The 28,000-nt window shown below is 42.1% G+C and overlaps 1 protein-coding gene and 1 long non-coding RNA gene across 3 annotated transcripts; one reads left to right on the top strand and one right to left on the bottom strand.

Annotated features, from left to right (window-relative positions):
* Positions 1 to 12,285: 12,285 nt before the first annotated feature.
* On the top strand, positions 12,286 to 19,985 carry LOC125449815 (probable G-protein coupled receptor 139). 2 transcript variants are annotated; one of them, XM_059643080.1, is made up of 2 exons: positions 12,286 to 12,365; positions 17,984 to 19,985. In XM_059643080.1, exons 1-2 carry the CDS (start codon positions 12,296 to 12,298, stop codon positions 18,880 to 18,882), a joined length of 969 nt encoding a protein of 322 aa, XP_059499063.1. In that variant the 5' UTR covers positions 12,286 to 12,295; the 3' UTR covers positions 18,883 to 19,985. The 2 variants fall into 2 exon arrangements, with proteins under 2 accessions (XP_059499063.1, XP_059499064.1); XM_059643081.1 differs by lacking the exon at positions 12,286 to 12,365 and adding an exon at positions 13,373 to 13,431.
* Positions 14,708 to 27,997, bottom strand: LOC132207462 (uncharacterized). The gene is made up of 3 exons (XR_009443480.1): positions 27,308 to 27,997; positions 24,183 to 24,247; positions 14,708 to 19,028 (listed from the first exon to the last, which is right to left on the bottom strand). It is a non-coding gene; the product is annotated as an uncharacterized LOC132207462 (long non-coding RNA).
* Positions 27,998 to 28,000: the final 3 nt, after the last annotated feature.

Consider the following 28,000-nt stretch of genomic DNA (forward strand, 5'->3'; position numbering starts at 1 on the left):
AACATAGTTACTTGGTGAAAGAAAGCTCGTTGTCTTTTGTTTCTAATGTGAATTTCACCCAGTGAGATACATCCAATGAAAATATGCAAGTGACTGTAAAAAATTTCAGAGGCAATTCCTGCTTATGTTTAGATGTCAGGATTCCATCAGAGGTTGGTAGAATTCCGAACTATACACTTGTTCAAAAAGGTTGCAAAGTTACACCATAAAGCTTATCAGGTTGTTTAAACCTCAGCAGTGAAGAAGCTTTTGGAAGTCTTAATTCGAGACAAAATTAATCATAACCGGGAAAATGCCTGTTATTTGAGGAAATCCAGCATGTATTTAGGAAGAGTATATTGCTGCTGAGTGACTTCATGAAAGTTTTGTTTCAAGTAGCTGTTCATTTTTTTCTTAATCGTATCGATTGGTGGTGATCAAGAACACGAGAACAGCCTATGTGAAGTGAAGCACAACTGACTTGGCAGGAAATATGGAGTTAATAGAAAGATGAGTTCAAGAGCACCATGTACATGAATTTAGCCCAATGACAGGAAACTGAAAGTCACCGTTACATGTTACTACTTTTACTTTGAGAACAAGGCAAAGTTTTAGAGTTATCCCCAACAATTGTACTCCGACTGCAGTTTCTCATGGTACATATTAATGTGATAGAACTTAGTGTGCAGGATGGAGTTTCACATTCTATTTAGAATTTGGGAATTGTTGGAAACTGTGAGCAATACAGAGTCGAATTTCAAACAGCCACGGACAAATCGGTGGAACAGAAATGCCATTTCAATCAGATATGTGTGAATTCATATCTCTGGTGAGAAATGGAACTCAGAAAGATAGGGTTGATAAATAGGAAACAAGACGCAATTCTATAGAAGGTGCAAGAGCAGAGCAAGCTGAGTACATAAATTTAAGAATTATTGAAATGAGCCGGAAACCTTCAGGGAACAACTACGTCTTGCCTCACTGGGGTATCCAGATGGAAGTAAAGCGGTGTCATTCACGGACACATGGCAAAGTCATTCTTTTAATAAGTACGCTGAATTCTCAAGTTTACCATTCTTATAGGCCCAGGTTAAAAGCAAGCACAGCCCAGGTCTCTGTACTTAAAATAAATTACAATTTATGACAATATTTAGGCTCTGGTAACAGGTATACTGTTATAAGCAGTTGACGTATACACTGTACTATTTAAAAGTCTCGGTCTGTTAACAATTCGCTCTCATACAACAACACAAAGTCAGACACAGACAGGGAAAAGGGAATGCGGTCATTATGAACAGAGGGGAAACTGGGAAAGCTGGTCAACATCTCTGTTCACAGGATATGCTGAGAGTGTTGTGATTTTCAAAATGCTGTTGCTCAGTCTTCCTTTGCTGAATGCGTCCATCTGTTTGCAATACACACAGAGTGATTGGTTCAATGTAAAGCACTGAATAAGTAAAAGCCCAAGCCTATCACAATGCTGGGAAAAAATTGAAATAATTTTCTTCAGGCTGTTGAGCCAGTTGGGAGTCACATTAAGAGTCCGAGAGAAAGTCAACAAGGCAAAACAGTTCGTAATTGCAAACAAGTTGGAGTTGGGTGTCCCTGTATCTGCGAGGAAGGGGGACATGTTTGTGGCAAACGCACATCATTTACAATTGCCAGGGATGCCATCAGAATCCCGAGAAATAGCTAAAAATCAATTGAAAATGAAGCAGCTAGAACATGACAAGGGAATGAAATGGTTAGAATGACAAATAAAATGGAGGAAAAAGAAAAGGAGAGGAAGGCCTGAGCAGAAAAAGTGAAAAGAGACTGAGAACAATGTGAGGAAGAGAGAAGAAAAGGAGAATGAGAGAGATTTTGAATTTCAGAAGTAGGAAGTCGTTTTAAGATGGCTGAGGTAGGCTAAACAGAGGAATAGTCATTAAGCCAATGATGGAAAGGAATGCACCACAGCCTAAGGCCCGTGGGGATCTGTTTAATTATGTTTAAGAGTTGCCGAAACTCGACTGTAAGGATGTCAAACTTTTACAATTCATTCTTGGAAGTGGCTAAACAAATTGTGACTGGTGACTATGTGGATGTTAAATAAAAATAGCAGATAGAGTTAGGGATGAATTTGCCTTATTAGCAGAGGTAGTACCTGGGGAGGACAATGGTGTGAAAATGCCACATTAAATGCATATGATCTAGTACCAAAAGCCTACAGACAATGTTTCAAGAACCTAAGGAGGGAACCTGTTGAAACACACATTGAGTTTGAAAGGATCAAGCAAAGACTTTCCACAAGTGAATAAGACCATTGAAAATAGATCAAGTGTTTGACACTCTTAGAAAGATGATTATTTTAAAGGAGTTCAAAAATTCAGTGCCTGAAGTGTGAAGAACTCATGTGGGAGAGCACAGAGTTAAAATTGCAAGAATGGCAGTGGAAATGGCTGATCAGGTAGTAGGGAACAGGTAGTATTGAGGAGCTGGGGAGGCTGCAGAAGAATTTGGACAGCTTAGGAGAATGGGCAAAGAAGTGGCAGATGGAGTACAACGTGGGAAAGTGTGAGGTCATGCACTGTGGTAAGAGAATAAAAGCATGAAAAATTCCTTAAAGGAGGGAAAATTCAAAAGTCTGAAGTGCAAAGAGACTTGGTAGTTCTTGTCCAGGATTCTCTCAAGGTAAACGTGCAGGTTGACTCAGCAGTCAGGAAGGCAAATGCAATGTTGACATTTATGTTGAGAGGATTTGAATACAAAAGCAGGGATGTGCTATTGAGGCTTTATAAGGCTCTAGTCAGGCCACATTTAGAGTGTTGTGTGCAGTTTTGGGTCTCATATCTCAGGGAGGATATAATGGCCCTGGATTGGATTCAGAAGAGGTTCACGAGAATGATCCCAGGAATGGAAAGCTGAATATATTAGTAATGTTTGAGGAATCTGGGACTATATAAATTCGAATTTAGAAGGATGAGTGGGGATTTAATTGAAGCTTTCAAAATACTGAATGGCCTGTCCAAAGTGGATGTTGGGGGATGCTTCTGTTGTGACAAGAGGCGAGGAACCCATGGCATAGCCTTAGAGTAAAGGGAAGACCTTTTTGAGTGGCGGTAAGGAGAAACTTCTTCAGCCAGAGAGTGGTGAATCCATGGAACTCACTGCCACAGAAGGCTGTGGTGGCCAGGTCATTGAGTACAGTTAAGACTGAGATAGACAGTTTCTTGATTATCAAGGGGATTCAGGGTTACAGAGGGGAAAGCAGGACAATGGGGTTGAGGAACTTATCAGCCATGGTTGAATGGTGGAGCAGACTTAATGCGCCGAATGGCCTAATTTCCGCTCCTATGTCTTTTGATTCTTCTGGTCTTGTACTGAAGTTCTTCAGAACTTTGTATGTTTCAGTGAGATTCTCATTTTCTGAGTTCTGGCCAGCAGACCAATTTACTCAGACACTCAGCATAGGACAACCCGATCATTTCAGGAACAAGTTTTCTTGAGCCTTTTGTTGTATCACCTTGAAAGCAACTATCTCACTTCTTAATTATGGAGATCAAAACTGCATGTTGTAATCAGCGTGTCATTGTTCTCTTTCAACGGAATTTATCTTTGTGAAATCTCGTGGTTTTTAGTGATTTTTACTTTTGTAAAACAATCATGATACCAGTAAATGCATGTGGAAATCATGGCTTTTCTGACATTATAATCAGCTTCTGTTTATCACCTCCATGGTGAAATGCGCCCATTTTGTATTAGTTGCATCAGTTTCCGTGCACCTATTGATTTCATAATCTGCTGAGGTTTAAGATCTGAACCAGTTGCATATTCTGGACGAGTTGTAATCCTGTGCTGTGCTTTTCTTTTTCACTCCACTTCCTCTCACCCAATCCTCAAGGGCTGACACTCTCATCTCACCTCTGGGATTTAGATTTTTGTTTGTCCATGTTTAAAGCACGGTCACTTATAGGGTGGGGAGCAGAGTCCGTCTCATGTCACGCGTTGACAGTGTAACATAACGCGGTGGCTGGTATTCTCAATGTAAAGATGGGAGTTTCACCCTCACAAGGGCTGTGCGGTGGTCACTCTGACTGATACTGTAATGGACAGAATCATGTGTAGCCTCAGAATATTAAAGATGAGGTCAAATATGTGTTTTCCCCCCTACTCGTTCGTTTCCTCACCAACTGCTACAGATCCAGGGTAGAAACTATGTTGTTTCGAACTGATCTGAAGTGTTGCTGCTGAGCCAGTCTTGGTGATGAATAGTGACATCCCAACAAAGAGTATACTGAGTGCCTTTGCCACCCTCGGGATTTCCTCCAAGTTTTGTTTAACATTGAGAAGTGTTGCTGGATCAACCGAGGGAGGACGGGACGTTGTAAACAGCAGAAAGTTTCCTCACTGATATTTAGTCTGAAGCCATCAGACTTCATGAAGTTCCGAACTTGTAGCAGCCTCCCAGGACAAGTCCCTGCTCACTGTACATCACCCTGCCGCCCACGTCAGCTGGGCCTGTCCTGCAAGTGGGACAGGACGTACCTGTGGATGTCGATGGCGGTATTTGGGAAATTATCTGTGAGCTACGATTCAGTGAGTATAACTGTAAGAGACTGTGGCTTGACTTGCCCTTGAGACCGCTCTCGCAATGTTGGCAGCAGCCCCGAGATGCTGGTGACAAGATTTTGCAGGGTCGACCGGTTTGTTTCGGACATTGTTTTTTCCGGTTACCAGGTCAATGCCAAGTGCCACGTCTGGTTTTATTTCTTTGTTGAGGCTTCGTTGCGATAAATACCACTGATGGCTGCAAAGCCTGTTTAGAAAGCAGTGGGCAGTCAATCACATTACTGTGGATCTGGAGTCACACGTAGATCAGACACGGTGATGGTGGCTGATGTACATTCTTGACGGATATTAGTGAGCCACATTTTTTTTTCCAAAAGTCGGCAATGATTTTATAGTCATCCGTCGGCATTAAACACAGTTTTCTGTTGAACTTAAATTTCTCCATCTGTTGCCGTAGAAGTCGAAAATTGGATCCCGGAACATTAGTTGATCTTCTGTATCAATAGTTTGGAGATAATGCCACTGCTCATCGCCTTCATCGCTTTTACGTTAACGTGGTTTTGTGAAGCTCTTAAAACATAAATATTTCAAAGTTACTAAAATATTTAATCTCTCGGGCCCAAGTGAATTAGTACTGCGCACATTTCAATGCCGTGAAGATAAAACTTAACAATCCCTTCCAGGTTGTGTCATTCAGACAAACTGTACAGGCAAAATCTTTTATTTAAATTTATTTCTGATTGTTGCTGAAATCAAAGGTAGCATTTATGCCATGTACGCATCAGAATACCAGCTGAAAGAAAATAAAAGCAACATGCAGATCGCATCAGAGGGTGGAGCTAATTGTTTAGCAAGTGCACGTTCACTGATAGGGGTGAGGTATCAATTAAAATCTGGTCAGATTTTTCTGGCACATATAATAAATCGAATGAGATTAAATTATTCTTGGCCCTCGGAGTATTTGTATTCATCTGTTTTCTTATTATCTGCAACAATTACCTTATTTACAAATGCAATGTACAACCAGTTTCGAGAAATATATGCTGGTTGTGTTGAGAAAGACAAGGACTGGTATTTTATACTAACAGGTTGGTATCGGCTGTGGAATGAACCATGGTTTTGTGAAGTATCAGGCAATGTTCAGTTTTCTCATTTCTGGGGATCAATAGAATTCCTTCATTACATTCTAACCCCTAGGATACCATTTGCTCTGATCCTGCTGCTAAATGCTTTAACCATCAGACACATTGTCGTGACGAACAGAGCCCGGAAGAGACTGCGTGCTCACAACGTTGGGGCAAGAAACAAAGACGCAGAGATGGACAGCAGAAGAAAATCCATCATCTTGTTATTTTTTATTTCGGCAAATTTCATCTTCTTACGGGCAGTGTTAATGTTGTATTCCATCTGGGACCGATGTGGGAGTTAGGATATCGAGTTTTGTTTCTTGATTATTTTGTGATGGAACTCGGCTTCATGCTGCAACTCCTCAGTTGTTCCACAAACACCTGTATTTCTGTGATGACACAAGCTAAATTCAGAAATCAGTTCAAACAGTTGCTGAGATATCCCTTCACTGCAATTCTTCAACACATTGAATAAAGAGAATAAACAAGTAACTTTAAAAAGGCACTGGTTTCTCAATTTATTTCACGTCTCCTGCAGGGTGGGCCAGTTGCCATTGTGGCTACAATGAGAAACAGCTCAGATGTCATGATGTGGGAGTTGGGTGCAATGTATGTTCCACACCATTAGGAGCGGTCGAGACAGTGATTATTCCCAAGACCGATAGAGAATTGGATGACTCATTGTTCACATATCTTGCCTTGAAATTTGGCATCTGCGTCTTCCGGCATCGAATTCATGTGGGAAGACAGCATTTGTACTCTGCTGTGACAATGGATTAATTTGCTGTTCTGCATTCATGCAGTTTTTTTTCTCAGATGGCAATTGTCACTGCAACTCCGAACCCATTATATTGTGGACATTAGGCACAACCATGCTCTTCAGATTTAATATTCATAATTTAATTTAGCAGTGAGGACACCAGGCAACTTACAATAATCTTTTCTTCAGCTCCTGCTAGCATTGGACAGGCTCCATCTCCTTTTCTTGGGCATCGCGATTGTCTGTGAATGAGCTGCCTTGCAGTTTAATCCAATGCCTAATGGGACAAGAGATCTCTAACTTAATGTTTCTGCCTCAAAGTCTGTGATCTGTGGGAAAAATTGTGTGTTCACAACTTAGCTGTCTCGGTCCGAGCCTCATATTTAAGAGATGTTCTCCCCAGTCTCTTACCTCTCTGACTGCTGCCTGGGCCTGTTCTACCTGCCCCTGTGTGACCCCAATCCCCTGCTGCATGACCTCTCAATCGCCTTTTTCTTCTTTAGTTTGCCGTTCTTTTGAAACTTCAACCCTCCATGCAAACTCAACCTCCTGTTACTTTCTGGCTCCAACTCCAGCACATGCTCCGTCTCTGCTCCGGGTTGCACACCACTTTATCTCACTCAGGCAGACCTATTCTGCATCAAACTTCAGCTCCATATCAAGGTTTTTGCTCTTTTCCTGTGTCAACCTATTCACATTCTCCATCTTGGTTACCTCATCATGGTTCACTTCATTATCCTCAGCTTCGATCTTTTCTTCCACCTCGATCTACAGCTGCTGCCACATATCATCCTCTTGCCTTAAATGTTCCACCCCTTCCATCACTACTGTTGATCTTGTTGTGGATAAACATCTTTCCACTTTACTAGGAATTCTTCCTCATCCTGCACCTGTTCCTTCTTCTGCCCCTCACCATCTGTTCTCATTCAAGGTTCTTTTCTTCCTTAATGACTTTCTTTGCCTCAGTGCCCTGCTGTGCCTCAACCTCTTGCACAGTTTCAACCTGCTCCTCTCTGTGAATCTTCTGCTGTTGTTTTTTTTCTCTTTCCCCCACCATTTCCCACTACAGTATAGCTCTACCATAAATTTGGATTCTGCAAGACGTTGAATTCTGCAACAACTTGACCTCGCCCTCATCCGCATTTTTTGCAGATTTTTCATTGTTCCACCTCAACCACAATATCAGCATTGAACTCTTTTTTTTTTCTGAACTGAATCAATACCCCTCTTCCCCTCGACCTCTTTGAAATGGACAGTATCGATCCTCTGTTGGACATCAGGCTAAGTGCTCTCCTGCGTACCATCCCGTTTGCCCAGATCCTTTGTCTTGAAGCACTTGACTGTGTCTGCTGGAACATCACTCATAATCCAGGTAATGAGAGTATTTTAGACATTTCTTTCTATAATGTAGAAGAAACAGCCATCTAAGCACAAATATAGCGGGCCATTCTGCCTTGGCAAAGGCATATATGGAAGGCAAATTTTTTTTTGTATTCTCGCAACACCAGAATTCTTCTCCATCTGTTGTCCTCTCTTCATGAGATGGCAATATTCTGAACGGATTTGATAAATTGGGGTGAGAATAAATTTTGGGAAGTTTACAAATCACAAAGAAGATATTCTGGCCAATAGACAGGACAATTCGCATTGAGTTAGCTTTAAATACAAGGAGAGGAATTTAAAAATCTGGACAAACAGGATTGGGTCCAAAATCATTCAGTAATCACAAGGGACTCAAAGCGTTAACTCTGTTTCTTTTTTTTCTCAGATGCTGCCATACCTGCTGAGCTTTTCCAGCAACTTAGTTTTTGTTCAAAACTTTCATGTTTTGTCTTTATGTGAGGTCGGGTACATGAACATATCATTCTAGCAGATGGAAACCCGGACCAGGTCGGTTTTGAAATACTCAGTTCAAGTGTTAGTGGCATAGGTGAGTGTTTCAGCAGCACGGATTCTGATACAGCATGAAAAATATAACATACTGAAGTTAGAAGTTAGATTTCCAACAACATTCAGTGAAATCAGTACAGGATTAAATAGGATGCTGGAATTTTGAAATATGTGGTTCAGCCTCAATTGCTTGAACTCAGCATTCTGACCAGTTCCAGCAAAGGACAGGCTACTCCACCATTGCTGTGGACAGTCACAACATTTGAATCGTCCCCTGAACTTTGGAGTAAATTACTTTTTCATTGCTGTTCTTAATCCATGTTAGTACATTGGCAGAAATTCAACGTTGTTTAAATTTGCTGGCGAATCCTATGCCTGACTTGTTCACCTTTTCCTTCAAAATCCGGTTAAAATGCATTAACTATATCTCCACTGTCACAAATGCCATCTTTAAAATCACCATATGATTTCCGCTTCATGAATTCAGTTTGAGTGTGCTTCGTTCCAAAGTGTTTTCTAATGTTATGCTTCAGATTACCCTTCCAAAGTATCGTGAGGAGATAGCCCAGGCAGTAACTTGTATATTTAATTAAATGTAGGTGTAAGTTGCTCAGCTCCGGATGTGAATCGATGAGTCCGCACAAGACTTTTAACAAAACACTGTTTTGAAATATGGTTACAATATAAACTGAAAGTTTGGCAAAGCTTTAGCTCCATTGAAATAATTAACACATCCATGCATTATTTAACCAAACCATTTTAACTGTTCAAACACAGGCAACATCCCATAAACACACCCATTGGCAAAAATGCAATTCAGCAAAACGGCAACGGTTCTCCAGTGTTGCTCAGGCCAGAAGAAAGAAAAAGAATTTCCTCATTTGATTTTAAGCAGAAGCCTCACTGCCTAAGACTTCACTCTTGTGGCGGCGAGTACAAGCTTTAGCTCAGCAACCAGCAGGAGCCTTCTTACTGACTGAAAGCGAAACCTAAAGCCTTCCTCGGTCTGTCTGAGTCCTGACCCAGCTACTCAAGATTCTTCTGTCTCATGCAAAAAAGAAACACCAAGAGAGAGCTGAAACGCTGTTTGCCATTTGCCTGCTTGAAAGAAATGTTCCGACACCACTGTAGCAACATCCTCTTCGAGAGAAGCAGAACAGAACACCCTTTCTTAAAGACCACAGGCTTGCCACAATCCCCCTTTCGGAAAGTGAACAATCAATACACAAAGATAATGGGAACTGCAGATGCTGGAGATTCCAAGATAATAAAATGTGATATCAATACACAAAGATGGCTTCATTTAAAAAGCCCTTAGCCTCACACTTTTAGAACTTTATATTATGTGCAGATTGTATTAACTCTAAACATGTAATCGTTGGAAACATTCAACAATACGGTTCTACTCAGCCTGCTTCTTCAGCAGTGAATAAATCTGCTTTCTTCAAAGTCATGTCAAAACATTGGCAATTACAATCTCTCGTCCTGCCACATGATCATTTGAAAGCCTGTAACAATCAACTCTATCTAAATAGTCTGACAGATACATGCTTAGTGTTTGCCAACGAAAAAAATCCGTGAAGGGATTATGATCAGAGTATACAATCATCTCCGACAATATAAATTTTGAAATGTTGTGGCACCAAAACCAAACACACGGTCTCTTTCTCAATACAGGGATATTTCTCTTGAAGGACATTCAATTTTCTGGAAAGAAGATCCAATAGGTCTCCCTACACTCTCCTTGTCTTGTTTCAAGAGAACAACACTAAACTGCACATCACTCGCATTAAAAAAGAACCTTGAACGGCTTGTTGTTATCACGTGGACAGTGTAACACAGTTTTCATGGTGATAGATTCCCTCTGGCCCTCCTTAGTCCACTGAAACGTTGTTGCATTTCTTCAGAAGTCAGTCAGTGGAGGAAACACGCCGCTAAAATTCAGTTCGAATTGCCCATCAAAGCCACACAGACCCAGGACTCGCAATATTTCCCTCAATGTGGAATGTATGGCAACCTCCACTGTAACTTCTTCATTTGCTGCAAGGACAGTTAACGGCATTAGGTTCGAGAAATAATTCAATCGATCCACTACTAATCTTTAATCAAATTACCCATGTTCTTACTGCACAGTTAAAATATCAAGAAAGGCGCAACGTTAACTATATTGAAATACTTAACAAGACAATTTTTTTTAACCACAAAACAGCGACTGTTCCAATGTAGGCAGCATCCCACAAACGAACCCTTCGAGGAAAATGCAATTCAGTTTTCACATGCCGCCTAGTTTGGAAGAAAGAGACAATCTGACTCTCTTGAATTTTAAGAAGAAACCCCACTGTCTAAGATATCACTCTCACAGCCTGGCAGTCATGCCTTTCCCTCAGCAGCCAGCAGAAAAGTCTCATTAGCTGAAACCAAAACTAAAAGCTGTCTTGGGTCTGTGTGAGACCCGACTGACCAAATTCACTCGTGATTCTTTGATCACATTTCCAAAAAAAAAGCCAGGGAGAACTCAAAAGCTGTTTACCAATTGCCTGTCTGAAGAAGACTTTCTGACCCTACTGTGGCAACATCTCTTTGCCAGGAGCACAGGAGTTGGGACTTACATTGGGGTAGTACAGGCTATTGGTGCGTCCTTTTCTGGAGTACTGTATCCAGTGACGATCGCCCCTTTATAGGAAGCATACCCTCAAGCTGGAAAGGGTTCAGAAGCGATTTACCAGGATGTATTGGGAACGGAATGTTGAGATACAAAGAGAGGCTGGATAGGTAGGGACTTACTACTTTCTGACTGACTTCTGAAGAAATGCAAAAAGAAGTTTCAGTGGCCTAAGGAGTGTAAGAGGGAATTTATCAACATGAAAACTGTGTTGCACTGCCCGAGTGATAACAACCCCCAACTGCACAAAGCAGTTCAAAGTTTTTTTTTAAATAAATAAGTCCCTGATTGTTTAGTGATGGCATGCACAGGATGTGGTAAGGGATGTTCATCTCTTGCAGTTGAGTTTCTGATGTCGTGGTGACTATGAGTGTATATTTTCTGAAGGTAAGTGTGATGGGGTGTGTGGTGCGGGGTATTGAGTTGGTGATCAGGCGAGAGCGCACTATTGTGTTTGTGATTGTGTGTGATGTGATTTGGATTGGGGGCCCGTCAATTTAGTTATGGGGTGTTATACTATGGAACAATGCATTATTTCATTCAGTCAGTTGTGGTTTAGGTCCATGATGTGTTAACGCTCAGCATTCCTCTTATTCTGATCATGTTGGTAAAAACAGTCTTCACGTTGCCAAGAGATCACTGTACACTTTTCTTCAACCTGTGCCATCATTGGGGGAAGCTTGGACTTTATAGATTTATTTAGAGTAATGTGAAATCTTCCCTCATCGTGATATTTCACATTTGTAGTTGAAATTAATCAGATTGTAGAAGTCGTGAAGGTATCTTGTTGTGTCCCTACCGTCCAAAAAAAGAGTGTTGGGGAAAGAAAAATAACACATTATGTGGGAAAACGCCTGTGACCCAAGAAGAGAGAACCGTGACCAAACAAGAACCAAAAGAATGAAAGTGAGCGACAGAGACAGAAGTGTCAAATTACTCGTGTAAGAAGCACGAGCTGAGGAAGGTGAGTCAAACATTGTCATTATCTCCAAATACATCAGAAATCACAAGTTTTCGAGGTGTCTTTAAGAAAATGTTGAAATGCTATGCAAACAGTAATTTTCTTCAGGAGAAAAATAAAGATTTTCAAAATGTCTGTAAATATTTTTAAAACTATGTTGCACTGGCGTCATTATTTTGGAGTAAAATTCTAACTAATTAATTTGTTGTTTTCTTTGTTGCCTTCTTTTCCTTGCACGACCTCTCGGTCACGCGGTGAGTGACATGACTGGAAGGAGCTCTGGGAGGTTCCCCTTGAGTATAAATACGAAATGTCTTTGAACATATAATACCGTGTGCATCAGACAGAAGGCACCTTCAGAGAAGATGGCACACGCCCCAATAATAAACATTAGGAATGTTTTCTATTATTCTCTCATAGTTTTTGGGATACCAGGTGAGATATAACATATTTTCAATAATATAATTAGTTTGGCGTTGGAATAATCCAAGTCGCGTCTATCTTTCACGGAATCTGATTCCTCAGCACTTTCAAATTCATTCAAGGAAATGCCCCAGTGACGCTGCTGTACAATGGAATCCAGTAAAATTTTAATTGTCCTCCATTTTCCACGTTCTCTTTTACCATCATGTCTGCGAGTACTGCATCTATGTTGGGTCACAATGTATTAAAACAAAATCATTGCGCCATCCATGTTTGTGCAATTGGGTTTAGTCTTTGAAACATCCAAGCTATGTGAACTTGTCATGACTTGAGTGATCAGTCGTTTTGTATGACATCCATGATGTTAATGGTTGCAGTGCCTTGAGATTCTACAGAAAATTTCTTTTTAAACACCTGAGGTGCATTGCCATGTCTATCTCCATCACATTACATGAAGATCCTTTGATGAATTTACCTTAGCTAACAACGCACACCATAGTGTTTTCACATTTACCTTATGATACCATCATGGACTAGATAAGGCATTGACTATTAATGCTGCAAGAACTTATTTTGATAACTTGTTCCTTCACATTAGAGTTTCTCATGGCCGATGTAAAGTTTGCTGCATTTCCGAATGTACCAGAATTGTAAAGTTTTGGAAAGAAAGGCTTTCATTTCGTGTTCAAAATTGATACGAGAAATACAATCATAAATTTCCAAAAAGTGTAGAAGATAGCCTACTGGCACAGGAAGACAAGATTTAGTGCAAATCAGTGCGAATTAATTAAAGTAGAAATAAAGGGAAATGGTGCATATAGAATGAGTAAAGTCTGGTGGCACATGTAGAGGCGATGATACCCGTTAACGAGGGGCGCTGCTTTGTACTGTATGCGTTAGAACTTTGTATCTGTTACTGTACGGCAATATTACACACATACAACAAAGTGAGTGTGTACCATCGCGCACCCTGTAGGCACTGAGCAATGCTTTAGTTATCAGAACGCTAATTACTCGCGACGGAATTGAAAAAGAAACTCAACTGCTCTTGTAACATCGTTTAAAGCATCTATCTCTGGTCAGTGGTAACCCGTAACATGTCAATTTTGATTTATTTAATGCAATGTGTGTTTGATTGCAAAACACAGTGTAGATTGTTGTATCGTGTCGCCATACACCGGCACCATCTTAAAACAGAGGAAAATAAAGGCAGAAGAAAGAACACGAAGTCAGCAAAACAATGAAATAACGTCCAGCTTTGCAGTGCTTCTTGTTAAGTGCTCAGCCACGGGCCTGGGGCCCATAGCCACGAGTCCTCTTGCTGGGGCTGCCACCGCGAGTCCTCGCCGATGCAGTAACCACCGAGGTAGGAGAAAGAAAAGAACAGCGGATGGAGTGGATGATCCCCGGGCTCAGGAGCCTTATTTTGCCGGCACATTGTGCACGTGTTGAATTGTTTTACTTGAGCGGTGCATGTTGCTTTCTAATGTCAGGTGTTTTTTTGCGTGGCTCCTGTGTGCTGGAACATTTCCTCGTCATTTTAAATGTGCCAGCCTCGAATTTTTCCACGTTCATCAACATGTGGAACTGAGTTGCTTCAGTATATGAGGATCTCAAATTATGGCAAATACTGAGTGATTAATCAAAATCTTAACTTCTGAACTCATAGTGCAGGGTAAGTTATTACTGATGAAGGTGAAAGTAGTTGCTCCAAGGACATGACATTGTTGAAAAGGTTTCCAGTGGTAAGGACTCAGGTTTATCTTTGAATACGTTGTTGAGGAATTGTCAACTCTGATGGAAACTTAAAACATGCTCTGGCGTGTGATGAATGATGACCATCTAACCCTTTTGTATCATCGACAGCGTAGGGTGAGGTGCCCGAAGGCTTGAGGGTGGCAAATGTAGTGCCATTCTTTCAGAAGGTGGTGCACAAAAGACAGGGAATTACAGCCGGTGAGTCTGACTGAAGGGTTTGATGAGCAGTTGGAAGGAATTCTGATGGACAGGATTTACATGTATTTAGAATTGTAAAGAATTGTCTACATGGTTCTTTCGGGAACTTGTTTGAGTTTTTTTGAAAAGTTGACAAAGAAGCTTGATGAATGCAGAGCGGTGGACAGTGTCTCTATGAACTTCGGCAACACGCTCGACAAGTTCCACATGGTTGATTTAGATTAGATTCTAGATTAGATTAGATTCCGTACAGTGTGGAAACAGGCCCTTCGGCCCAACAAGTCCACACTGCCCCTTGAAGCATCCCACCCAGACCCATACCCCTATAACCCACACACCCCTGAACACGACAGGCAATTTAGCATGGCCAATCCACCTAGCCTGCACATCTTTGGACTGTGGGAAGAAACTCGAGCACCCGGAGGAAACCCATGCAGATACGGGGAGAATGTGCAAACTCCGCACAGACAGTTACCCGAGGCTGGAATCGAACCTTGGTCTCTGGCGCTGTGAGGCTGCAGTGCTAACCACTGAGCCACCGTGACTTGTTCGGAAGGTTCGATCAAGTTGAATCCAGGGAGAGCTAGCCAATTGAAGATGGAAGACAGAGGGTGGTGGTCGGGGATTGTTTATCAGCTTGGATGTGCGACTGGATGTGTTCCACAAGGATCTGTGCCGGGTCAACTTTTCCATTCATATCAGCAATTTGGACGTGGATTTGGGAGGTCTGGTTTGTAAGTTTGCAGATGGCACCAAAATTGGTGGTGTAGTGGAAAATGAAAAAAGGTTACCTCAGAGTACAACCAGACCTTGATCAAATGGGCCAATGGGGTGAGGAGTGGCAGATGGTGTTTAATTTAGATAAATGTAACGTGTTGCATTTTGGTAAGGCAAACCAGGTTTGGACTTATACACTTAATGTTACAGCCCGAGCGACTGTGTTTGAACAAAGAGTTCTAAGGGTACTGATTCATTGTTCCATGAAAGTGCAACTGCATCTAGGCAAGTGGTGAGCAAGGTATATTTATCTTCATTGGTCACTACACTGAGTAAACAAGTTGGGACATCATGTTGTGGTTGCTCAGGACATTGGTAAGGCCACTTTCAGAATAGAACATAGAACATAGAAAAGTACAGCACAGTACAGGCCCTTCGGCCATGATGTTGTGCCGTGGAATATTCCAAATCCAAAAATAAAATAACCTAACCTACATTCCCCTCAATTCACTGCTGTCCATTTGCATGTCCAGCAGTCGCTTAAATGTCACTAATGACTCCGTTTCCACGACTACCACTGGTAAACTATTCCATTCGCTCACAACTCTCTGGGTGAAGAATACTAAGTTTAATTCTCATCTCCCTGTTAAAGATGACACTAAATTTGAAAGGGTTCATAAAAGATTTACAAGATTGTTGTGGGGATTGCAGGTTTGAAGCAAGAGAGAAATGGTGAATAGGCTGGGGCTTTTGAATCTGCTACATCATATTCTGAGGGGTGACCATTCGAAGGTCTATAATATGATGATTGGGCATATAGGGCGAAAAGCCAAGGTCTCTGGAGGGCATGGATGTAGGTGAGAGGGGAAAGATTTAAAAGGGACCTGGGTTACAATCAGTTCCTGCGGATGGTGATATGCGTATGGAACAACCTGCCTGAGGAGGTGCCCAAGGCCATACAGTCACAGCAGTTAAAAATCATCTGAGTGTTTATATGAATAGGAAGTGTTTAGAGAAATATGGGCCAAATGCTGGAACACGGGAACAGGTGAGTTTATGATATCTGGTCGGCGTAAACAAGTTGACTGAAGGGTTTGTTTCTGGGCTGTATAATTCTATGAATCTACAAAATCATTACTTTTAATTATTTACAAACCCATGCACTAGGCAATGTTTTTCTTAAAAATAAACATTATTAGATTCATAGCATCAAAGTCAGGTACAACAGAGCGAAAGACCTCTGGTCTATCACGTCTTAGCCATGAAAAGAAACAACCTTTCTATTCTGATATCATATTTTGCATCGTCTGATAGATTCTTATTTTTCACCTTTTCTACTCCAAACACTCTACCCCAATCATAAATTCATGTCCACTGATCCTTGATCACTCCATCATGTGGAAACATTTCTTCCTAACTACCCTAACTACGCTCCTCAATTTGTTTTCGATCTCAATCACGTCCCCACTCACTCTCCTCTGCTCAAAGGAACGCAGTAACTCCAATGCTGAAGCCCAGGCAACACATCTACACCGATAACATATTGCTTCCGTCATTTTGATTCGAAAACTACATACAACACTGCAGCTGTGCCCTGACCAACGTTTCATACAGATTCAGTATAGCCACACTTCTGTTGAAACTTTATGCCTTGGCTAATGAAGTCTGACAAGAAACCTTGCTAACCACATTTTCAGTTGTGCTGACAGATTAAGGAAAAGATGGACATGCATACCAAATTCCCTTTGAATCAAGATCCTGAACTTCATCATCATTTCCATTGCCTTGTTGTCCTGAACAAGTACAGTACCTTATGTTTATCTGGATTTAATTGCATTCTGAGACTGAAAACTCATGAGTGTTTCTTTATGCTGCACAGTATCAAATAATTTGTGATTTTAAGATCAACCACCCTTACTTCCCCACTGAATTCCAGATCTGTTGCACAAATTCAGGCCGATGTTCCAATGAGGTGGATGTCACGTTGGGCCTGGGTGTAAGTTAACTGAGCACACGGGACAATTTATTGTTCAGTATCTGATGGTTACCTGATGGCACTTTGCACGCTTGTGTTCATAACCGAGCGAGCCCCATGGGGTAGCAACTGGTTGTCTTGGATTTTATATATGCTTTGTGGATATGAAAACTAGCGTATTTTCTACATTTTCAGGTAGACACCTGTATTTTTTATCTAGGCTGGGAGGAAAAAAAAACTTCTCTTTAGCCGCAGCTTCTTACGCAGGATTAAAACTCCAAAATACGGTCACGGTCCATGGCCTGCACAACATTTGTTTCTTTTTGACTGAATTTTAATGATGTATGGAATGAATCAAGAGGTGACCGAGACAATTTATTAAAACAGGGAAGCCTTTCTGAATTGGGAGGACAATTATGCATCTGATAAACAGCACCAAATCAAGGAATTATTCCCAGATGCTGAGATAAAAACTATCTTAACAAATACATGTCTTTTGATTTGGGGGTGGGGGCGGTGGGAGGGGAGCTTTGCAGAGTTACCTGATCGGACAGGAGATAGAAATAGTAGGAACTGCCAATGCTGGAGAATCTGAGATAGCAAAGGGTAGAGCTGGATGAACACAGCAGGCCAAGCAGCATTAGAGGAGCAGGAAACTGACACTTCGGGTCGAGACCATTCTTCAGAAAATGGACAGGAAAAAGATGTGTGACTGTCAGAGAGGGGCAAGATGATTAGGCCTGTGTTTGAAGATGGAGACGATACAGATGAAGTCACTGTAATTAGGGAAGCTTTCATGGATTACTGAAGGTGTGAGCAGATCTGCGGGAAATGGAGAGATTCCAAAAATTACCTAATTATTGAGGGAACTATGTAATGAACTGATTCTAATATCATAGTTTGCAATGAATCAGATTGATTGATTCAGATTTAATCTGTCAGACATTTATTTTTGGCATTAATTGTATTCTTTTTGTTCCAGCCAATATTGTCACCCTACTGACAATACGACTCAGGAATTGTGGCCTCGCCCACAGCAGCACAATCTACTTAATAGCGATGACCACAAGCGATCTCCTGGTCCTCCTTTTCTACGTCCTGGTCAATCAAATTTTAAGCCATCTCTTCCCACAGCTATTCTATTATTATACCTTAGCCTGTCGCCTCAACACTATTACAACGGCTGCAGTGATCGATTGTTCTGTCTGGTTAACGGTATCTTTCACTTTCGACCGATTCATATCGATCTGTTTCCAGAGTCTCAGAAGAAGCTACTGTACTCCAAAATCCGCAGCTCTGGTCATCGGGGTGATTTACTTTGTCAGTTATGTGAGAAACATACCCTATTACTTCAGCAATATCCCGCTCCAAGTGGACAATAATGTTCAGATTGGCTGCAGACCCAATCCCAGCATTGACACAGCTCCTGCATGGAGAGTCTTTTACTGGGTCCACGTGGTTTTAACACCGTTGGCTCCCTATGTTGCCGTGGCTTTGTTGAATCTCCTGATGGTGAGACACATACTCATTGCAAGCCAGGTCCGTCGAGGATTCCGAGGAGATGGTGGTGGATCGCAGGACCCTGAGATGCAAAGTCGGCGAAGAGCCTTAGTCCTCCTTTGTACTGCCTCAGCAAGTTTCATATTGCTGTGGATGCCCACGGTGGGACTGTTTCTGTTCTCACGTATCACTGAAACTTATACTTATCGCAGCTTTAATGATCCATTTGCTATTGTCAATGAAACCGGCAAGATGCTCAGCGTTCTGAACTGTAGCACCAGCACCTGTATGTACGCTCTTACTCAATCTAAGTTCAGGGCAGAGCTAAGGGCAGCAGTGCGTAAGTTTACCAGACTATTTGATAAATTAGCTGCAGTGTAAAATTGAGCAAATTGTAGCCTCTTGTGCTGTTTATAAAATCCCGAAATGATTGAATACATGTAAAGTAATTTCGTGCAGCAAGGTGCGCTGCATATTCCTTCATTGTTGAAAGCTGTCAATACTGCTTCTTCATTGTTGCACGATATCTATGAAAACATTAATGCAGCACCAAGAGAGTTAATCACAAAAAACGTAGCATTTTCAATGCAGTGATAGTTTGTGTTCCTGTCTCACAGCACCAGGGATAGTAGGAACTGCATATGCTGGAGAATCTGAGATAACAAGGTGTAGATTAGATTCCCTACAGTATGGAAACAGGCTCTTCGGCCCAACAAGTCCACAACGACACCTGGAGCATCACACCCAGACCCATCCCCCTATAACCCACACACCCCTGAACACTGCGGGCAATTTAGCATGGCCAATCCACCTAGCCTGCACATCTTTGCACTGTGGGAGGAAACCAGAGCACCCAGACAAAACTTACACAGACACAGGGAGAATGTGCAAACTCCGCACAGTTATGCGAGGCTGGAATCGAACCCGGGACCCTGGTGCTGTGAGGCTGCAGTGCTAACCACTGAGCCACTGTGCCGCCCCTTAGATTAGATTATATTCCTTACAATATGAGTGTACAGTGTAGAGCTGATTGAACATAGCAGGCCAAGCAGCATCATAGGAGCAGGAAGGCTGACATTTCGGGCCTAGACCCTTCTTCAATGGCCCATTTCTGATGAACGATCTAGGCCCGAAACATCAACTTTCCTGCTTCTCAGATGCTGCTTGGCCTGCTGTGTTCATCCAGCTGTACACTTTGTGATCCCAGCACCAGGGGACTGATTCAAATCTTCTGCGACAGTCTTTCTGGGGTTTGGACATTTTTCCCCTGGGATTGCTCTCTTTTCCCCCACAGTTGGACAGGTTAAGTGGATTTTACATGCTGATTTACCCATAGTGTCAAGGGTTGTGGATTCGCCATGGGACATGCAGAGTTATAGGGACAAGTTAGTGGGTGGGTCTCAGTGCAGTGGTCATTGGAAGGCGGATGGACTGGATGGCCTGAAAGGTCTGCTGCCATACTGAAGGGATTCTGTGATTCTAGGTTTGCCATATTGAGAAATTAACTATGTGCATTTTTTAAATGTAAGATTATTGTGAAATCATGTACGAATTAAAACCAAAGTCAATAAGGCATATTTGTTCCTCATTATACAAATTATTTTAAAATATCCCTAAGTCACTTTTTAATTTGAAATAACATATGCCTCTGCTAATTACTGAGCAATTCACCAGAACCAGTTAGCAATGGAATCTGAACAATGCATTGGGCTGAAACAAGTGGTCTATGGCTCCAGTGCAATGTTTTCATTTCAATGAATGGGTTGCTGTTATCTACATGTTGAAATAATATTTCTGGAAAGCGAACAATTTTGAGTCGGCGTCTGCACATGTCATTTTGCACAATGAATGCATCTCAGTTTATACTAAACGAGGGTCATAACTGAATCCACACACCTAAAGAAATAGAGTATGTATGGTCAGAGAGCAATTCACTGGAGACCACGGTAGTACTGTACAGCTGAAGCAAGGCTGTAGTGACAGTTTGAATCAGTCTCCCTGTCACTTGCACAGTACTGGAGAAAGAGAGATAGGATTGAGACAACATTTGCTCCATGGATTGTTCAGTGTTGATGGATGAATGTATGATGGCCCAGATTACTGTTATAATCTTATTTCCTGTTGCACTTGAAGGAAAATACTAATTCATCTGTGGACATGCAGGATTGTGTCTCTTTTGAAGCACAATATGGACAATATATTTAGAATTTGTGGTCACGTGTCAAAAACATTCTTCCACATTTCAATTCTCAACTGTATCTCCAAATTGCTCGAACACTTTGGAATATACAAGCAGCCCCAGCTTTGAAACCTCTCTTGGAAACCATCTCTGCCACTGTTCCAAGCTGCACCTTTGAAATTCTAACAAATGTCTCATCAAAGAAATTGTTCCTCATCTCCCACGTTGCTCTTTCTTGGAGTGTGCATTCTTGGAATTGTGGTACCTCAGTCCTGTTCATACCAACTTGGGGAAACAGAATATCCTCCTTGATCCTGTCAGAATTGTTCATAAATTGGATGTCTCTATAAAATGAACTCTCAATCTTCTCTGCTCCAAGAAGAATATGCAAAATTTCTACAATCTTTCCGAGTGATTCAGACTAATTTGTGGCATTTAAGGTCTTTCGTTATCCCCTTCTCCATTGCAGTGTGTGGGCTAACTTCTCCCAGAACCTTCCTCCATAATTTCTCACTATTGGTCTCTCATTGATAAATCAGTTGTCTGTGGCCGCCTTCTCATCTGCACTGTGTGAGCCAACTTCTCCAAGAATCCACCTCACTATATTGCCCATCACCCCCTCTTCCAATGCTTTCCCTCCACCTGTTGAGGTAGCAGGTACTCAATGATGCCCTTCGTATTTGCAGTGACTGAGCTGACATTTCCCAGAACCCTCCTTCAATTTTCATTACTTTTTCTGTTGAATTTTCTTCCTCCTGTTGAGCAAGGGATAATATGCATCCCAATTCTCAGCCACCGTGAGTGAGATAAATTGTCTCAAATTCCTACCTCATCAATGTCTACTGTCCTGTGTTGAACTTTTTTTTTCACCTATTGAGACGCCAGAGCCTCGGTGAGGCACTTCTCAGTCATAGTGAGTGGGCCGATTTCTCCCCAAGTGTTACACAGTTATTGCAATTCTCGCGACATTGCCTGAGAGGGATGCATTTCCAAATGTTGCAGCTCAGTTCTCTTGCGATCCTATTCTCAGATCTGATGATAGAGCCTATCTCTGCAGAATCTTCCTGAGTCACTTATCACTGCTGCTGTCTATTGGATATGCTTCCTCCTGTTGGTCACTGTGTCCTACTTCTCTACTGCGTTGTGTATGTCAACTTCTCCCAGAATCATCTTCAGTTACTTGTCCATACTAGCCTCTGCAGGATGGTCTTCCTCCAATTTCGACACTTGCCCTGCGGCAATTTTTTTTTCATTCTGCAAGTGTATAATTTTCAAATTGAACGTCTTCAATAATAACCTCCACCTAAACAGTCTGGTATTTTTGCCCTTAAATTTATCCGAACACTTTATTTGTTGTGATCAGTTGACAGAAATTGTCTCAGACACATTGCTGACAATATAAATGTTGAAATGTTGCAGCAAAAAACACCAAGCTCAAGGTTCCCTTCTCAATTGTGGAATATTTCTGTTGATGAGTATTCAATTTCTGGGGAAAAAAAACAGCCAATCTGTCTTTCTATCTCCTTGTCACCTTTGTAAGAGCACAGTACCGACACCCACATCACTCACATCAATAGCCACATTGAATGGCTAACAGCAGGGCAGCTTTCAGGCTGACAAATGCCTTCTGAGTGTCTGCCATCACTGAAACTTTCTGCACTTCTTCACAAGCCTATCAGTGGAGGACGCATACCACTGGTGTTCAATACAAACTTCCTACAAATCTCACACAACCCCAGAAATCAGAGTGCTTTATTCATTGATGGTACGGGAAACTCCCAAATAATCTTTGTTTTCCCATTCCATGCGGCCATCCGTCCATGTCCGAAAACATTGCCCAGGATCATGAAATGTGCTTTTGCAAACTCACTCTTAGCCAGGTTGATCACCAAGCCTGCTTCCTGAAATTGATCAATCCAATAGATGCTGCAAATTTTCTTCTGTATGTAACTACACCAGTTCCACCAGCCCGTGCCTGGTCCATATCCCTCCAAAACTTTCCTATTCATGTAGTTATCCAAATATCTTTCCAACTTTGTCAGTGTGTTCGTACCCACCACTGCATTTGGATGTTCATTGTACATGCAATCCATTCTCTGTAATTTTTTTTAAATAGCTGCCCCTGAAGTCCAGTTTAAGTTTCTCTCTTCTCACCTTAAAAAAAACCCTAGTCTTGAGATGGTCCTTCTTAGAGAAAAGACAACCACCATTAACCATATCTATACCCCTCATGATTTTATAAACCTTTGTAAGGTCGCCCTGCAACCTCCTAATTTGCAGGGGAAAAAGTTCCTGTCTATCCAGCTTCTCCTTATAACTCAAACCTTCCATAGTGCTCCCAAATCAGTCTGCCTGTCTGTCAGTCTATCCGTCACAATTGCATGTGGCATCGAGGCATCTAGTTGTAAATCAGTCAAAGTAATTTAAAATGAAGCTGCAGAAAGTTCTCAAGAAGCTCGTGGTATTCTGTGATTCATTGCAGGAGATTTGCACAAAGATGAGTAACAATGTTCTGCTTCAGTCATGCAAGACAGTGGCAAGACAACGTCTGGAATACTGCAGGTGGTTTTGCTTTCCTTGGTTAAGACAGCATGCAGTTAAGTTGGAGGTAGTGCAGAAGACACTTGCTAATGTGTTCCCCTCAATCAGCAGGCTGACTCTTAAGAAGACTCCCCTTCTGTTAACTGGGATTCAGTGCAGTCAGCAAGAGTAGCATTATAAGGTTCGGAATGGTTTCGACTGGATGGAATTGGAATGGACATTTGTTCTTGTGGGTTCGTGTAGCAATGGGGCACAGTTCCAAAATAGGTTTTCCCCTTTCCAGAAAGAGATTAGGTTCTATTTATTTCTCCCACAGAGAGCGGTGCACCACTGGAATTTCTGTCTCACAATGCAGTAGAGGCAATTTTGGTGAATGTTAAGAATGAGATGGATAAATTCTTCTTAGAGAAGATAATCAGGGAAAGATGGGAAAATGGAAGTGGAAACACTGAGAAGGCATGTCCTTATGGAATGCCAAATATCGCTCCAGGGGCCCCAGCAGTTTACTCATTCTCCAAATTCTAACATTCACCTCTTCTCTCTGCCGTGCCTTTTCTCTATGTTTGTGTTTCCACCTCTCTCTCGTTGCAAATAGAGCATTCCATCTTATCAGCTAGATGTATATCAAGTTAAGACCGAGATGAAGAAAAAATTCTTTTGGCATCAGGTTCTTGGTTTTGAACTTGTTTGCCAGACAACTGTGGGGATAGAGTCCCTGTGCATGTTTAAGGCTAAGATAGATTTTTGATCAGTCGGGGTATCAAGGGAGATGGGGAAAGGGCAGGGAATGGGATGTGAGGCATGCTGAGTCAGCCTACATCTTTTTTTTTCCAAACAATATTACCCACACACTCCATTGTCTCTTTCTTTTCATGTTCTCTCTGTTCTCATATGTAACCACTTTACATTTTCCATCTGTGGTTACTTCTACTTATCCCTGCATTTCTCTCCATCACATTACCTGTCGCTCTGGCTGTCTTTTTCAACCTCTCAGTCACAAGCGTGGTCCCAGAATTTACCAGAATGCTGGGATAGGGAAAAAAAAATCAATCAACATCAACCTTTCAATGCAAGTAATTGAATTGTGAATTGCAAATTTCACATTTTCTCTAAAATCATAGGCAAAGTTCCAAGTGACTCATCTCAACCTGGATCCATTGACACTGCAAAGAGAATGGTTCACCCAAAGTATGTCCCTTGACTCAGATCTGGACTTTACTCCTTTCAGTTTCCGGCGCGCGGCCAGGCGCATGATGACCGATTATGGGAGACAACATTTTGCCTTCCTGGTGGCTTTACCTGCTTCCCAGTGCACTAAACTCCACAGCGTTGTTGACTTACACTCCAGAGAATCAATTCATCCATTTATTACCTCCAACATGACGTCTTCCCTCAACTACGCAGGTGCAAATTATCTCGCTGTCTTCCCAAACAACGTCAGTCATTGCCCAGGAAGTAAATTGCTGTACCCTGACCAGATCAACGAGAGCAGGAACATGGTTCAGCTTTTGAAAAATCTGCTGAATAACAGGGCCCAGAATAATAACCAACCAGTGGCCTGTGTCATATTCTACTCCACCTACAGCCCATGCATGGATGACTGTTTCAGTAACAATCATGATCAGAGATAATAGGAACTGCAGATGCTGGCGAATCCAAGGTAACAAAGTGTGAAGCTGGCTGAACACAACAGGCCAAGCAGCATCTTAGGAGCACAAAAGCTGACGTTTTGGGCCTCGACCCTCAGCTTTTGTGCTCCTAAAATGCTGCTTGGCCTGCTGTGTTCATCCAGCTTCACACATTGTTCAATTGCAAAATTATCCCTGCATTGTAAAACTCACCATTTCCGGACTTATGGATTGAACCAGGGATCTATAAGTATTTTGTCTTCAGTAAAATATGCATGTGATGCAGTTCAGAGCCAATGTCAGGAAATCCAGGATAAAATAAAGTGAGTCCCACAATTGAACAACATTCTGCTCTTAAATTTATGATCTATCTCATTCACCTGCCACTTTATTCCTTTCAATGAGTTGTGTTTCTGTAATGGCATGCCTATTATGGTGATTCTCAAACAATGCAGCCGAAAGTTCGGAGCGGGAAGAATGGTGCTGTTCACAAGAACTATTACGGAGAGAAAGGGAGAAACAAGTGATGTGTGTGGGAGCACTGAGACAGTGAGGAGAATGAAATGCAGCCTGAAGGGGAATCTGGCTGCATTCTCAAAGGCACAGGCTAAATGGAAGAGGACACAAAGGATTCAGTCACAGGAAGAGAAGATCAGATGAGGCTGACTGAGAAACAGGCAACAGTCATTGAGAAGGTACTGGTAGGTGTGAATCAATAAGGCTCACTTTGAGGCTCAGTGAGCGACTTTGCAATCACTGTATCGTTACTGGGAGGTGTCCAGATGAGACCAGGATGACTGTGTAGGAACTGGGAAGTGTGTCAATGAGGCCAGGTGCATTGTAAGACTCTTTACAATCACTGCAGAGTTTCTAGGTGGTGTATAGATTAATCAGGCTGCATCAACACACCTCCCAGTAACTTTGCAGTATGTATACAGTGATCATAAAGTGAGACTGCCTCATCTACATAGCTCCCAGTAAAGATATGATGACTGTAAACAGTCCCACAGTGAGCCTGGCTTCATACACACATCTCCCAGTTACGAGGTGATGAATTTAAACACTCTCAGTGAGCCTAGCCTCATCTTCACTCCTCCAAGTATCGATATAGTGACTGTAAACAGCCTGGCTTCACCTATACATCTTACAGAAGGTCCATAGTGGTTGTAAAGAGTCTGAGTGCACCTGGTCTCAACAACACACCTCCACAATTTTAAACAGACTCATGGTGATCCTGGCCTCATCAATACACCTCCCAGCAGTGACACATTGATTCTATACACAGCCATCACAATCTATAAGTTCCTTTGCTTAAGCCGTGTCTGTTCGGACAATGCCACCTTCCACAGTGCTGATATAGCTTTTTCTTCCAAACCTGGGGATTCCTGCCCCATGTGGTTGACACGGCCCTCAACCTCATCCCACTTATCATCCATGCTTCTGCCCTTGCCCTTACCATCACTCAAAACAGTGTAATTAGGTACATATTGTCTTCACTTTTCATCCCACTAGCCTTTGCATTAAAAGGTTCATTCTCCACCAGTTCAGACAACTCCCACAGAACGCCACCACCAAATACATCTTCCACTCACACCCACTGTCTGCATTTGTAGGATTCGCTCCCTAAGAGACACCATAATCCATTCTTCGACCACGAACAACATCCCTGCTTACCACAGCAGCTTCTCATTTAACTACAGAAAGTGCAACACCTGCCCCTTCACCTCCTCCCTGCTCACCGTCCAAGGGCCTAAACAGTCTTTCTGGGTGAAGCAACATTTCACCTGTACCTCCTCCAATTTTGTATATTGTGTTCACTGCAGCCAATCTGGCCTACTCTGCATTGAAGAAACAAATGTAGATCGGGTACCCGCTTTCCAGAACACCTCAATTTCATGCACAACCTTCCTACAGACAGTCATTTGACCACAGCATCCTGCTCGCATACACAATTTTCTGTCTTTGGCATGCTGCAGTGTTCTAGCAAATCACAGTGAAAACTGCATGAGCGACATCTCATCTTCAAATGAGGCACTTTACAACATTCTGGGCTCAATACTGAGTGCAACACACTCAACTTAGGAATCTCTTCCTCCCCTTTCTTTTAACATTGTTCCATTCTCTGTCACCATATACTCTCTCCCCCTTCTAGCCCAGTGGGACCGTCTGCTCTTTCTGGTCTGACAGTTACACACTTTTGTTCTGCTCTTCACACATTGGCATCGCTTAATCTGAACTATCAACATCCTTTCTCCCCCAGCACTCCATTACTTGCTCACCGTTGCATCAATACTGTCCGCTCCGCACCTGACTTCAGCTCTAATGAAGAGTCATAGAGATATACAACATGGAAGCAGACCTTTCGGTCCAATACATCCCAAATAGACATCCAAAATAAATTGAGCCCCATTTGCCAACTTTTGGCCCACATCCCTCAAAACTGTTGACATTCATGTACCCATCCAGATGCTCTAATGTTCCAATTGTACCAGCTTCCACTCCTTCCTCTGGCAGCTCATTCCATACATACTGGGGTGGTTGGCATCGCTTCTGGTTCTGTTTTTCAGTGGTATGTATATCAGGTGCAGTTCAGTATCGTTGTTGGTGGAGTTTTAGTTGTCATGCCAGGCCTCCCGGAAGCCCCTGGCATGTCTCTGTTTGGATTGTGCTATTATGGATGTGTTGCCCCAGTTGAATTTGTGTCCTTGCGTGTGTATTGAAACAGTGAGAATTGGTTGTGTCTCTTAGCGGCTACTTGCTGTTCGTGTCTCCTTATTGTCAATTTTCTTCCAGTTTGGCCGATGTAATGTTTCTCACAGTCGTTGTATGGCTAATTTTTAAAAAATATTACGTTAGTTTTTTTGGTTGTAGTTACGGTGTCTTTTACGGGGAAACAGAGTGAAATGTCCAGCTGTAAATAAACATCGGGAAACATATTCAAGAGCGGGGTAAAATATTCAACAAAAAGGACATTCTTTGACTCTGGGCACTCTCACCATCTGTTCCCCTCACTCCTACTTGCCCCCTCGGTGTAAAACACGAAAACCCAGCATTTTCAAGCGCCTTCCAGTCCTGAACAAGAGTTAAATCAGACTCTCGCCATTAATTGTTTCTCTCTCCACACAACTTCCCTGAGCCACTCACTTCCGGC

Source organism: Stegostoma tigrinum, chromosome 47 (assembly GCF_030684315.1).
Source record: "Stegostoma tigrinum isolate sSteTig4 chromosome 47, sSteTig4.hap1, whole genome shotgun sequence".
Lineage (NCBI taxonomy): Eukaryota > Metazoa > Chordata > Chondrichthyes > Orectolobiformes > Stegostomatidae > Stegostoma > Stegostoma tigrinum.

Coding starts and splice junctions, on each gene's coding strand:
- LOC125449815 (XM_059643080.1), top strand. CDS start 12,296: ATGGCACACGCCCCAATAATAAACATTAGGAATGTTTTCTATTATTCT. Junction 12,366..17,983: donor CATAGTTTTTGGGATACCAG/GTGAGATATAAC, acceptor TTTTTGTTCCAG/CCAATATTGTCACCCTACTG.